The sequence below is a fragment of the Echiichthys vipera genome (assembly GCF_963691815.1).
Source record: "Echiichthys vipera genome assembly, chromosome: 7".
NCBI classification, from domain to species: domain Eukaryota; kingdom Metazoa; phylum Chordata; class Actinopteri; order Perciformes; family Trachinidae; genus Echiichthys; species Echiichthys vipera.
Genome location: NC_139832.1, coordinates 27,344,751 through 27,358,552, shown reverse-complemented (window position 1 = coordinate 27,358,552; position 13,802 = coordinate 27,344,751). Strand labels below are relative to the sequence as shown.

The window sequence follows — 13,802 nt, the reverse complement described above, 5'->3', positions numbered from 1 at the left end:
TTAGATAGCTTCTGCTCTGTGTGCAAACTGAGGACGTGTCAGTCGGAGCATCTGGATAGTATTGCAACAACAAAAAGAAAGATTAACACTAGGGTATGAACTGGCTTGTTTTTTTTTCTAGTTCTCACTAACCCCCCCACCCCACCCCTTTTTTTTCTTTTCTCTCTCTCATAACTCAAATAGCCTGCACATAATCCAGAGAGGGGAAGGGTGAGACACAGACAGAGAGAGAGTTATTGGGAGGGACCGTGGCTGAGATTCACTTGGATCCAGATAAACTGGAGCAACAACTGTTTAGAGAAACAAGACAGAAAGTTCTGGAGCTACAACTCTAACAGGACTAAAACGGAGGAAAACAGGATATTCAGCCAGTAAAGGACCATTAAGGATTTATTTAAACACGGCAATACTGATTTTAACTGTGACTGAAGCCATATGGACTGGTCTTTTTTTTTTCCTTTGGCCTATTCTCATTGTGGAAGTTTTAGTGGGTTGTACCTCAAAAAACAGTCTCATTGACAATCACAAGGCCTTTCAGACACAGAAACAGTGAAGTTGTTACTGCAGCAGCCGATTTAGGTGTGACTTGTTGACAGAAGTGATAGTAATGTCAGGCCGAGTGGTCCATGTTCTTCTCTTATCTCTCTATCTGACTGTGGCTCCGGTTCAGAGCCAGGGTTCCCCGCAGGATGCCTTTATCATCCAGTACCTGGAGAGGAGGCTGTCTCAGATTGAGGTAGGTGCCCGCTGCACTTCTATATGACATCAGGTACTTGATCAGTCAGGAGACATCGGGGCACTATGACCTCAGTTCTCACAGCTGTCATACATCACCTTACATGAAGATGGTTGCAGTTTTTGGCACTTCTGTATTGGATCAACCAAGAAATCGCTGTGGTGGGGGCTTGTTTTGTATGCAGTACTTTTACTTGTAACAGAGTATTATTAAACTGGGGTACTGCTACTTTTAAAAACTAATGCTTATGTGACTAGTAAACGCTAACGTGTCTATTATATTACATTATCAACCTAAAGTTAACATTAGCTTTTCACATTAGCTGAAGCTGCAAAGTATAATGCTACTGATTTTTGGAAAGAAGTGAGGGTTCTTCACGACTGCCAAACATCTCTAACATGCATTGTAGATGGAATTTCTAGAGCAGACACTATTGCTGACGACAGAATTATAGTACTTGTTTAGCTGTGTCCAAAGCGATTTGTGTAGGGTCGACAATATTAAGAGTAATGATTCAATGGTGATTATGTCACATGAGGTGCTCCGAGCTCGAAACAATCATCAACGATTATATTGCTGCTAAACATCTTAAATAAGCCAATACGAGGAAAGCTCCTCTTCTTGCTATTTGTTTTAGAGGTTTCATGATTCATGGCGTGTTTCCAGACTCAGTGTTGTCTGTTCTGTTAGTGCCTGTTATTAAGGACAAAGCTGGCAAAGTAGGCAGCCAGATAATTACATGGCCATAGCTTTAATCAGCATAAGTCATATTTTTCTGGAGCTGTGTGAAGTCCCCTCCTGCTTCAAATGCTCCACCATCATCCCGGTCCCATGAAAACCCACCATCACGGAGCTGAATGACTACAGACCCGTGGCCCTGACGTCTGTGGTCATTCGAGAGGCTGGTGCTGAATCACCTGAAGCTCATCACAGGCCCCATGCTCGATCCTCTGAAGTTTGCCTACCTGGCAAACAGGTCGGTGGAGGGTACAGTCAACATGGGACTGCACTTTATCCTCCATCACCTCAACCACCCAGGGACCTACGCCAGGATCCTGTTCGTGGACTTCAGCTCTGCATTCAACACCATCCTTCCAGAAACTCTCACAGCTCACAGTGCCGGCCTCCACCGGCAGCAAGGGAGGCTGTGGAGCATCACCTCCAGCACCTCCAGCTCCAGGTTCATCAGCAACCAGGGTTGTGTTCTTTCCCCACTGCTCTTCTCCCTTTACATGAATGACTGCTCCTCAGGGGACCCGTCCGCCAAACTACTAAAGATGGCTAGCGACACAACAGTAGTTGGCCTCATCAGGGGCGGTGATGAGGCCGCCTACAAATGTGAGGTTGATCAGCTGATCCTCTGGTGGTGTCAGAACAGTCTGGAGCTAAACCCACTCAAGACTGTGGAGATGACAGTAGACGTTGGGAGGAACACACACACCTTACCCCTCCTCACCATCCTCAACAGCACTGTGTCAATTGTGGACTCCATTAAGTTCCTGGGAACCACAATCGCCCGGGATCTCAAGAGGAAGTCCCACATAGACTCAGTCAGGAAAAAGGCCCAGCAGAGGTTGTACTTGCTGCAACAGCTGAAGAAGTTCAACCTGCTTCAGGAACTGCTCATCATCTTTCACACCTCCATAATCCAGTCTGTCCTGTGCACATCAATAACTGTCTGGTTTGGATTGGCCACCATACAGGACAGGAACAGACTGCAACAGGCAATCAGGTCTGCAGAAAAAAATCATCAGGGCTGACCTGCCCTCCATTCAGGACCTACACCAGTCAGGAGTGAAGATAGGGGCAGAAATTATCACTGCAGAGCCCTCACACCCTGCACACAAACTGTTTGAACTTCTTCCCTCTGGTAGGCGTTACAGAGCTCTGTATGCCCCCAGGTCGCTCCTTGATCTCCCCATAAATACTTTATTTTTATTTTGTATTTTTCTGTGTTTTTTGTATTTTTCTGTATTATGTACACAGAGGAGAAAAAATGGTGGCACATACAGTACATGGTGAATAAAGCTGATTCTGATTCTAATATTGTAGAAAGGATGCTGCTAGATAGATTGATTACAGGTAACAGTTTGGTTTTAAAGCGAAACATTGGACTGACTCTTAAAGAAAATAATCAGTTATGTGTTTTATTTATAAATGTCTAACATTTCCTGATTTAAATTGTCTGATAATAATCTTATTGTCTGCTAAAAGGGAAAACATCTTGGACATTTTATTTCAGAACAAATGACAGATGATGAGGATATTGACAGTCAAAAACCACAAACCAATCACTGTTGAATATGTGAAACATTTTACGACAGGGGAACGACTTTGACACGACACCGACAAAGAAACCGGAAACCTCAGAGAGGACTGTCAGTACAGAGAGAAAACACACTGTCATCATAGCTGTCAGCCTCTGACAGTTACAAGCTAACAAGCTAACACACAACAGAAACTGATGAAAGATGCTAACTACACTTACCACTATAATACTTATTTTATTTTAGTGAACATATTCCTCATCTGAGTCTGGGTCTGACTGACACTGGGTTCAGGACACCAAAACTATAACTGAGTTGCAGATCGCTACGGACAGTCAGCCCCGGGCTCTGTGCCCCTCCATCTTCCTGTAAATCTATTTGTTAGATAATCGAAAATGAAATCATCTTGGCATCATCAAACATAAGGTTAAGCACTACATGCTACCAATCCCTGCTGTGAAAATTGTAGGACACATTGTAGGTTTTTTTTCATTACTGTATTTAAAGGATTGATAAGAGTCCATTGAAATGTGTAAGGATTTCATTTTGTATTCAATTAATCCTGTATTCATAACTCTTTTTTGTCTGTGTCAATGACATCAGGAGCGTCTGAATCAATGTGAGCAACAGACAGTGAGTGTCACCCAGAAGACCTATGACATATCCTCTGAAATGAGGGGGTATCAGTCCACTCTCAGTGTTCTGAGGTAGGTTTGTCTGAAAAACTACTTTATCATGTGATTTCATTAATGAACTGCAGTAGTTAAAGGGAGGGTTCACTTTTTTGAAGTGGAGTTGTATGTTCAATCAATGTATGACGTACAGGAGCTAACCATCACCTACTGTAATACACTGACTATGGATAAGTACCTCATACAACCACACTTCAAAAAAAGGCTGAACTATCCATTTAAGGTAAAAATGTGAGAATCAAACTGTTTTGCTCCGTAGATCAGAGATGAAGAGCCATGTGGACAGTGTGTCTGTGCGTGTAGACCGAGTGGAGAGAGAGTTGGAATATCTTGAGAACAAGATTCCCACTCAGACTGACATCGAGATGGAAGAGGCGCTGCTGGAACAACAGATAAAGGCCGCTGAACTGGACCAGCTGACAAAGAAGGCCAAGATCAAAGTGGAGAATGGTAGGAAGTTGGCGGGTGCAGTGTGTGTGTGTGTGTGTGTGTGTGTGTTTGTGTGCGTGTGTGTGTGTGTGTGTGTGTGTGTGTGTGTGTGTGTGTGTGTGTGTGTGTGTGTGTGTGTGTGTGCGTGTGTGTGTGTGTGTGTGTGTGTGTGTGCATGTGTGTGTGTGTGTGGGTGTGTGTGTGTGTGTGCATGTGTGTGTGTGTGTGGGTGGGTGGTGCTGATAATAATTACAGCATGTATCCCTTTAGTGGTAAATATGTATTAGAGCAGGAGGAGTTCATTCACAGTCTCCTCTCCAACATCCCCAGACTGCAGCACAGCCCTGAGTCAAGTCAAATCTCTCAAGATTGTGAAGAAGGCAGGAGACACCTATGGTTCCTGGTTCAAGGACCCCTCTGAAGGATCAGCTAAGGTTTGCTCTCTTTAAACATGACATAATTGCAGTAAGAATGGACTGTTTAGAGTGGAGAGACAGCTGTTTTTCTTTCTGGGCAGCAGACCGTGCTTGTCCTTCTCTCAGCGTTGGGCTGCTGGTGGAAGGAAATTAAAGGAAAGTAACTTTTACTTGTTTGGGATGATTCACCCAATGACATTCATCAGCAGGGGAAAAATACATTTAAGACTGCAGTTCTCCGAGTGGCAGGTTTCATAATACAGCAATTTCTCATTGACCTCCATGTTAAACAGGCCGTTTTCACAGCATAATTAAACCAGTTTAAGGACTGGTTCAAAAAAACATTCTAGTCTGTATGTTTAGGTCATATCTCCATGACAACACTGAGGGGGGTGATTTTTTTTTTTGTTTTTATTTTATTGGAGGTTAAAGTTTATGAATAATTAGTCACACAGCCTCTTGAGTGACAGCTAGCTGCTAACCCTCACTTCTCCTCAGAGTTAAACGTCAGCCAGATGGACGTATCTCCCTCCCCGCAATATCACATCAAAGACCTTTTTGATTGGATCACGTTGACAGAACGGACCTCAGCGTAGAGGCTGTGTCCATTTTTTTCCATGAGTCTATGATCTCATCGTAAAATGGGATGTCAACGCTAAATTGCACAATGCAATTTTTACTCATAACTCAGGTCTACCTGCTCAGTGGAATTCGTAACAACACTCTGCAGGAGTATGTGTCTCTGCACAGTTTCACAGAGAGGACAACCACACCACCAGTTAGGATGGTGCAGCTGCCTTTCTCCTGGCAGGGAACAGGTCAAGTGGTCTTCAATGGATTTCTTTACTACCACAAGGCAGACACTCCCAACCAGATACTGAAGGTGAGTGAGTGATGTATTCAAGGCCTAATGCTGTGTATGTGACTTTCCCACCAAGGCATTTCTTTGTTAATTTGTAATATATTTGCAAAATATAAAAGTGATTAAATAAAACAGTTTGCTCATTTAATGGCCATGTTGAAGGATCACATTGCTTGGCAACAGAATAGTTACTGACTGTTACTGACTGCCGATTGCAATTCTGTACCAGTGCTCAAGTAAATCTGCTGTGCAGCTTTTGGCTGGATAATGACTTCAGAACATTTCAAAGGAGCTGAGTCATTGGGAGTTCATTTTTGCCCTATTTCCTGTCAGTGAGCTAACAATGCCAAAGTAAACACTTGGTTCCTGTGGAATGAGCTGACTTTTCTAAAGATACTGTACTCTGTACTAAGTGTTTTGAAGCAGATGTAATTGCTACATAAAGTTTACTGGGAAAAAGTGCAGTAAAACAACTGTACTTAAAAGAAGAAGAGATGACTGGTTGCCACTGTTGGGGGTAACTTTTTACAAAGTAACGTGTTAAAGTGCCCAGATTACTTTTTTGTTGTAATGAGTCAGATAATAAGTTAGTTTAGCAATTCAAGTAATCACTTATTTTGTTACATTTACAAATAACTAGTCTATTACTTTTAAGCTACTATTGTATTCCTCTGCAAGAAGCACTGAACTACCGCCAACAGCACCTGTCATCGGAGGGTGACTCTTTTGCATTTGAGACAGAGGAGACGGTCTTAATAGACATGACTTATAGATGCAAAAATGCCTCTGGTAAAGTCTGGTGCAGTATGCAACCTTAGAAACAACAGATGTTGTTGATGCCACTGGTAGAAAAAAAAATATATTACTACATTCTTATAAAATAGATCCATGACAGAGCTGTATTTAAAGCAGCAAAATATCTCTTTAATAAGGCGCTGTGAAGGGGATATGGCGTTGAGCATCAGGTTACTTTTCTGAGTAGGTAACGCTTTAACGTAACTAGTTACTTTTTAAAGACAGTAATCAGGTTATGTAACTAGCTTCCTTTAAAAGTACTCAAAGAAGTATCAGGTGCTCTTGGGAAACGTGGAATAAAGTCAGATAAACAGCAATAGGAGGCAATCACATGACACAAGTGATAGAATGAAAGGTGAGGCATATGGAAAACAATACAATTCAACTTCAATTCAATTCAGTTTTATTTATAGTGCCTATTTTTATAAATCATCACAAAAGTTATCTCAGGACACTTACAGAGTAGGTATAGACCACACTCTATGACTTATTTATGATTTACATACACCCAACAATTCCCCCATAGAGTACAGTGGCAACGGAAACCTTCCCTTTAACAGGCAGGAACATGGGACAGACCCAGCTCTATGGAGAAAGGACATCTGTCTTAAAAAAATCATCTTAAAAATAACAACATAGCTGAGGGCTCGTAAGCCCTAGCTGTAAGCTTTATCAAAGAGGAAAGTTTTGAGCGTACTCTTAAATACGGGGACAGTGTCTGCCTCCTGAATAACACTTGGGAGTTGGTTCCATAGGAGAGGAGCATGGTAGCTGAAGGCTCTGCCTCCCATTCTACTTTTGGAGACTCTAGGAACGACACATAAATAATGTAAAAATAAACTATTTAATCATGATTTCAGACAAAAACATCTGTACTATTGAATGTAAAATATATATACAAATCCACAAAGCCTATCTAACAGGATATATCAGGATTGTTCAAAATATCTCATCGATAATTGGATGGATTTTCATTAAATTTTGATGATCCTTTAACTTTTCATTTAGCACCATGATCGGGTCAAAATTACTGACCAAATACCAGTGAAACTAATAACATTCTCATTAGCCTCAGCTATACTTTGGCTTAATGCAAATGACTGCAAGCTAACGTGCTCAATTAAGATGGTGAATGATGATAAACATTACCTGCAAAATAATCCACGTTCGCACTGCAAGTATGTGCATGTTAGCATGCTATTATCTATGCTAGCAACTACTGTAACTGCAGCTCACCATTACTTTGCGTGGCAAACCCTTGAGAACGCAAAGGTGCCTGAACCTGATCTTAGGTAGCTCAAAGCATCTGCATTGGTGTGTGGACCATGTTTTGGCCCTTGTCTTGTTTGTACTCATCAGATTCTGTGGTTAGCAACATGTCTGACACAACTGAATAGAAATCAAAACTACAATGAAAACATTTCTGAATGTCTTTATTTCAATATGTTTCCATCACATAAAGGTAGAACTGCTGAATGGTACAGTGGTGGACAGTACATTGTTACCAGGAGCAGGTCGTCTACCGGTCTACAGTCTGAACCCCAACACTTACCTGGACCTGGCTGTGGATGAACTCGGCCTCTGGGTCATCCATGCTGACCCTGAGTATGGAGGAAACCTGGTCATCACCAAACTGGATAAAGGTAGAGAATATCTAGGGTGAACGGACGTCCCCAGTTTCCGTGGACAGTCACCGTTTTCAGTGACCCGCCCCCGGCTACTGCTGCCCCCGGAAATGTCTCCAGTTTTCACTGTGACTGAAAGATCCGAAAATGGACTATAGGAAAAAAAGAAAAAACGTAAATGTTAACCAAACGAACTGTATAATTGCGCACCCTACTGCTCACAGGCCAAAGTGGTTTAAAATTTCCAGGTTAAAAGATGAGGAAGCATACTAGATTTAAGTTTTGTAAAAAATCATTAACAAAAATCATAAAAAATATATTATTCAAAAACAAGCCTTGCGATACATGAGAAATATTAGTCTTTACGTTGCACAAGTGGTTTGACATCTCCAGGTCGAAAATCATAAAAAAACATGAAGAAAAATATATTATTCAAAAACAAGCCTTGTGATACATTAAGAATTTTAGTCTTTATGTTGCAAAAGTGGTTTGACATCCCTACGGTAGATCAAAAGTTAAGGAAGCATAATAGTTTTATTTCTTGCAAAAGATCATAAAAAATACATTATTCAATAACAAGCCTGTGATACAGGAGGAACATTAGTCTTTATGTTTATGTTTGACATAATTCAATGAAATGGTTTAAATGCATAATAGTTTTTTATTCTGAATATCAAATGAATGTTGAATATCAAACTGACTTAATACTGGTCATTTTTTTTGAGGTTTTTACGCCTCTAAACCAAAATTGTCCCCGGATTTTGTCTCAGACATCTGGTCACATTCGGGGTTAACCAATTTTGGCATTACTCCACTATATATTATATAGCATTTGCTGCTATATTAATGTTCTGAATGTTTCGTAGCTCTTTAAAGTGTAATTCTTGATCAAAATCATCATGACCATGGTCTTTTTTTGACACTTCCATAAATCAAATAAGCCATCAAGACAGTACGGTGCAGTACAGTGAAGGGATTAAAAGGTCTTTTTTAACCACTAACACTGCTCAAAATTACACCAAACCTCTGCAGTAGCATGAGAAGAGTCCTTAAACAGAAAACAAAGCACTAACAACGTAGTTAGTGAACCCAGAGTTTATTAAAAGAGTGTTTTAAAGACTTACCTACTGGCTCCGGTACCAGCTCCTCTCATAGTAAAGTCCATTCAAGTGGATTACCAAAGTCAATCCAAAAGGAAGGAGCCCCTTGGTGTTTCATTTAATGTGTAGGGACTCTTCTCATGCTACTGCAGAGGTTTGGTGTTAATTTGAGCAGCATAAGGGTTAAAAAAGACGTTTTAATGCTTTCACCATAAAGCCCCGAGCTAATCAGAAGCCCCATAGGAACCCTTTGAAAATGCCCATTTCAGTTTTCCCCCACCAACCATTATTTAGCCTCCTTCCAGACAAGTTAGTCTGACATCGTTTGATTTCTTAGATCATCCAGTTTCATGATATATATATCTTTACCATATTTCTAAATCCGAGTCTGCTACAGCCTCTGAAAGACTAAATGTCGATACCAAGTCAAGGAGATTGTACGTTCTCAATTTTGGTTTACACAAAGCGTCTTCTGACCATTTCTGTTTATAATTTTCAAATAGTAGTATAGTATATATAATAGCAGTAGCTCAAATTGTTTTAATTGACTAACTACATGCAAAAATTAGTAACATGACCTGGTCTGTTTGTTTCTCACCTCAGGAAGTTTGGCAGTAGAGTATACCTGGGATACACAGTGTAGAAGCCGTGATGCTGAAGGAGCCTTCCTAATATGTGGGACCCTTTATGTGGTCTACAATACACGCTATGGAGGTCGCTCCACCATACAGTGTCTCTACGACATCCATGACACCATCCACAGGTTGGATTACACACAAACAGACCAATGAGATACAGTATAGTCTAGATATTGACGCAAACATGCATTTCTTTAATAAACCTTCCACATGTGTATACTCAGGAAAACAGAATCAGGTATCTAAATGTTACATCATTTTTAAACAAACTTTTTATACAGATTCACACAAGAACACTTTGTATCCACATCATCCAGGTTTCACAACTGAAGGGACTTCTAAATTAAAATCTACATTTTCCCTTTTCTGCAGTGATGAGAGTCCTGTAATGTTCTTCCCAAAGCGCTACACCAGCCACAGCAGCATCCACTACCACCCCGGAGACAAACAGCTGTATGCCTGGGACGACGGCTACCAGACAATATACAAAGTGGAGACACGCAGAAATGACCAACTCCCTGCAGAATGAAGACCATCTACAGTGTTTCTTCTTTTAAAACGTGTGATATCACTTCAAAAAGAATCCAAAATTATGTAATAAACATCACTTATCGATTAAGTATCTTATAATCCACTGCTGTTCAGTATAATGAACCTTTGTTGGAAATGGATGCTACCTTATAGATCTTAATGTCTAAATGAATCCTTATAGACATTAAGATTAAGTCCAACCAAAGGCATTTTATACATTATGCAGGCTTTATACTTTTGTATCACCACAATAAAGAGCATTTAATTCTCATGTTTATTTCAACTTGGCCTCAATGAATGATTTACATGATGGTTTCGTATCTGTCCTCTAAAACGTGACTTCTATCCGAGCACATTTTTCTGCACTAGAGAGGTGTTTTTACTTTCCTCTCCAGACGGAGGAGATGTCTTTGCACTTAAATTGAAATTTGATATTTAAACATATTCCGGGCAAACTTTAGTTGGTACATTACTAATCCATAAACCAATCGCTGAGGCTACTCTCTTGTTCTGTGTAGGGCCCGACTGATATGGGATTTTTGAGAGTTATACTGATTTTAGAGGGAAAATTTCGCCAATTACCGTTATGGTGGCTGAAAATCTACCTTTTCTATGCTGTTTGTGCAAGTATGCTTTCCTAAACAAATAACTTTATTAAAGAATCTTTAACATTATTATACATTACAATATATTACAAAGTCAACCAATTATAGATATGAACAAAGAGAAAATTAAGAATTAATATAAAATAAAATAGATAAGTAAATAAAGTCAATTGCTGACCACGCTGTGCTGGACAAACTACGCGATGACACCATTTCTAAATCACACCAAGCATCGGCTCTGCATTATATGTTGTGTAAAAATTCATTCATTGCACCACAGAGAGTCACAGGAAATCTTTCCTGCCTGTGATCATTAAACTATACAATGCATCCCTTGGAGAGCCTGTCACCTCCTCTCTGTGATTTAAACTCAACTATAGACTAGTTCTATTGCACATTAGTCTGGTATTTTTGATCTTGTATATATTTCTTAAAAGGTTTTTCTAATATAAGTTTTCGTCTGTACAATATTTGTTGTTTGTATATCTAGAGTTTCATAGCAAAAACAATTCCCCCCCTGGGATTATTAAAGTATTTCTGATTCTTATTGTGTTTCTGATGGCTCCCCCAAAGACTGTATGCCATGATGCCAATCCACTTTGTAGTTGGCTAAGTGAACTCACGCCATCATACTCCTCCAGCTGTGGGATGTTGCTTTGCTTGCAGAGGTTGTGTAGAATGGCACAGCTAGTGATGATCCTGCTTGCCTTAAAAATGGTTTCATCTGCCCAATGCTCCTTTCCCCCTTACAGTGAGTGTCAGTGGGCTTAGAGTGCCGATCCTCATCCATACCAGCTGGTGGCGGTAATTCATCATAACGTTGTTTGCCAACCACCATAAACACCAAGAAGAAGAAGAAGAAAAGGACCGTTGAGTTTGACAGCGGGACTTACAAACAGGGCATTGTTGGCTCCTTTGGTTTTTTTGAAACAGGCGAAACTGTGTTAAAAGAACTGCCTTTAATAAGTATGAGGAGGAGAAACAACAGTAACGCGAGCAGGAGAAGCTCGACAATTAGAAGACGCAGTGAAAATGTGAATTTCGATGAATTCGGCTTCGCTCTTATTAAACGAAAGGACCAAAAACTTCACCACCGATGTCATGATTACAGGTGCGGGCACAGACAACTAGTTCAACTAAGCTAGTTAGCTGTGAGGTTAGTCAGCGTTATCATGTCATGACCCAGAGCAATTAATGTTCTCGAGTACAGTTAAATAAACTCTTGTATTCACTTTTTAAAATTGTTGATGGCATTGTGTCAACGTAAGTTATAGCTAATTGCAGAAAGTGTAACGCTAGTGACATGCAAACATTTTAACGTTAGGTTGTAATTAGCAAAGACAGAAAATTAGACCGCTGTGTCTTGTTAGGTTTAACGTGTTAGCCTACTATTTAGCAATATGTGTCATAACTAACTTAGCATAGCTAAGTGGGACCAATATGATTAATACAACAGTTTTCAACAATATTGTTACAGTCTTTTTCCAACATTAATCATTGTTTAACAAATTACGCCAATGTTTTTATGTGAATAACTTAATACGCCGTAGTCACAACCGGTGTTATGTCGAGATGTGCTACCTGTCGAGATGTGGTTCTGCACATACGTGACAGCATTATTTGATATGCTCTATCCCAAATCAGAGCCCCTATCGGTTAGGGGAATTAGTGTATTGAAACACAATACCACATAAATCATAAATCAGACCTAAAGTATCAAAATATGCTCCCGATATTATTACAGTATACATAAAAGAATGAGAAGGGGTGTAATGTTAAGTAATTAAGTAGAGGGAGCATTATTTGGTCTATAATCTGCTATCCTGAAAAATGACAAAAGTTGTATTAAGATCTAGAGTATCAAAATATGCTCCCCATATTGTGACAGTACCCTAACCTGTTTTGTGTTGCAAAAACACAAGGATTAACTCTAAAGCTGTGGTGCAAAGTCCCCCGAATGATTTCAGCAATCACACGATTAAAAGCCAAAGTAAAATCCTATTATAATACCAGTCAATACTGAATCAGGTCAGCACAGACACATCAACAGACTCAGACACAGTAGTTGTTTTTACAGAAAAGGCCAAAATCTGCCTGATTCAAAAAGAAACAAAACAAAACTGATGAATCCGTTTAAGCTCACCATGTTGTGTTGTCTCTGTCAGCTACCCCCGACTGAGCTCAGTGAGGGTGAAAGAGCTGTGTGAGCTGCTTAGCTACTGGAATGGAGCCAGCTTTATCTGCAGGAGCCAGGTGAGACTTGTATAAACTACAAACTAAACAAAATGTTAATTTACCCTCATTCAGCAGTACCATTACCATCCGGTGATGTTTCATCAGACAGCTTGTTTTCATCACACTTTTTGCCGTGTTTTCAGGTTGAGCGATTTATCAGGATGGGTATTCCTCCAAGTCTGCGCGGTAGAGTGTGGAAGTGTCTTCTCAACATTGACAGTCTGAGAGAAACCAGTGACTTCAACTACCAGGTAAAAATGGAGGACGCCAAAAACAAATACATAGACTGCTGTAATTATTTACAACAGCCATATCTGAATCTTTCAAATATTCATTTACTGTGCCATGCTATAAGCATCAAATCAACTACTAAAATTAGCGGCCATTCTACAGTTTTGTTTTAGAGCAGTAACGATTAACAGGAAAACAAAAGATTAATTGCTTCAGCCATTAGTTTAGCAAAAATAGCATAAAAAATGAGAAACATTCCCTCGTTTCAGCTTCTCGGATGTGAGGATTTGCTGCATTTGTTTGTTTGAATTTTTTTGTATGGAATATTTTTTTGTTTTAGACTGTTGGTCGGACAAGACATTTGAAAATAGACCAAAAGATTAGGCTAATCAATCAATCAGAAATAAAAATGGCAGGTTAGTCAGTTGAAATCAGCAGATTAATTAATGATTTCAAAAATCTCAAAAAGGCCTCTTGTATGAAAGAGGTGCTGGGCTGGTTTTTGATTGGTAAATCCACTGCATTTATATAGCGCTTTACAACACAAGTTAGTGTTCACAGCTCATTTCTAAAATGGAGGCAGAGACTAGCATGTGAGAGGCCTCCTGCTTATCAGGAGCGATAAACATTCAAACACAGA

The 13,802-nt window shown here is 40.0% G+C and overlaps 2 protein-coding genes across 2 annotated transcripts in view; both read left to right on the top strand.

The window, feature by feature from the left end:
- The first annotated feature begins 208 nt into the window (after positions 1-208).
- On the top strand, positions 209-10,344 carry olfml1 (olfactomedin-like 1). The gene is made up of 8 exons (XM_083917086.1): positions 209-736; positions 3,607-3,710; positions 3,955-4,145; positions 4,455-4,558; positions 5,232-5,423; positions 7,660-7,840; positions 9,526-9,685; positions 9,933-10,344. The coding sequence occupies exons 1-8, from the start codon at positions 608-610 to the stop codon at positions 10,087-10,089; spliced, it is 1,218 nt and encodes a 405-aa protein (XP_083773212.1). The 5' UTR covers positions 209-607; the 3' UTR covers positions 10,090-10,344.
- A 1,320-nt stretch (positions 10,345-11,664) lies between these two features.
- The window catches only part of LOC310949473 (uncharacterized protein), a gene marked incomplete at both ends in the record, with an annotated part of 52,529 nt that continues 50,391 nt past the window's right edge, over positions 11,665-13,802 (top strand). Inside the window, 3 exons of the mRNA XM_083916947.1 lie at positions 11,665-11,807; positions 12,862-12,949; positions 13,075-13,182. Coding sequence (XP_083773073.1) covers positions 11,665-11,807; positions 12,862-12,949; positions 13,075-13,182 — 339 coding nt within the window. The remainder of the gene's footprint in view (positions 11,808-12,861; positions 12,950-13,074; positions 13,183-13,802) is intronic.

Bases quoted from the DNA above. Each gene is read 5' to 3' on its own strand.
- olfml1 (XM_083917086.1), top strand. From the start codon at position 608: ATGTCAGGCCGAGTGGTCCATGTTCTTCTCTTATCTCTCTATCTGACT. The intron at 737-3,606 runs GTAGGTGCCCGC...CAATGACATCAG, and splicing joins GGAGGCTGTCTCAGATTGAG to GAGCGTCTGAATCAATGTGA. The intron at 7,841-9,525 runs GTAGAGAATATC...TTCTCACCTCAG, and splicing joins CATCACCAAACTGGATAAAG to GAAGTTTGGCAGTAGAGTAT.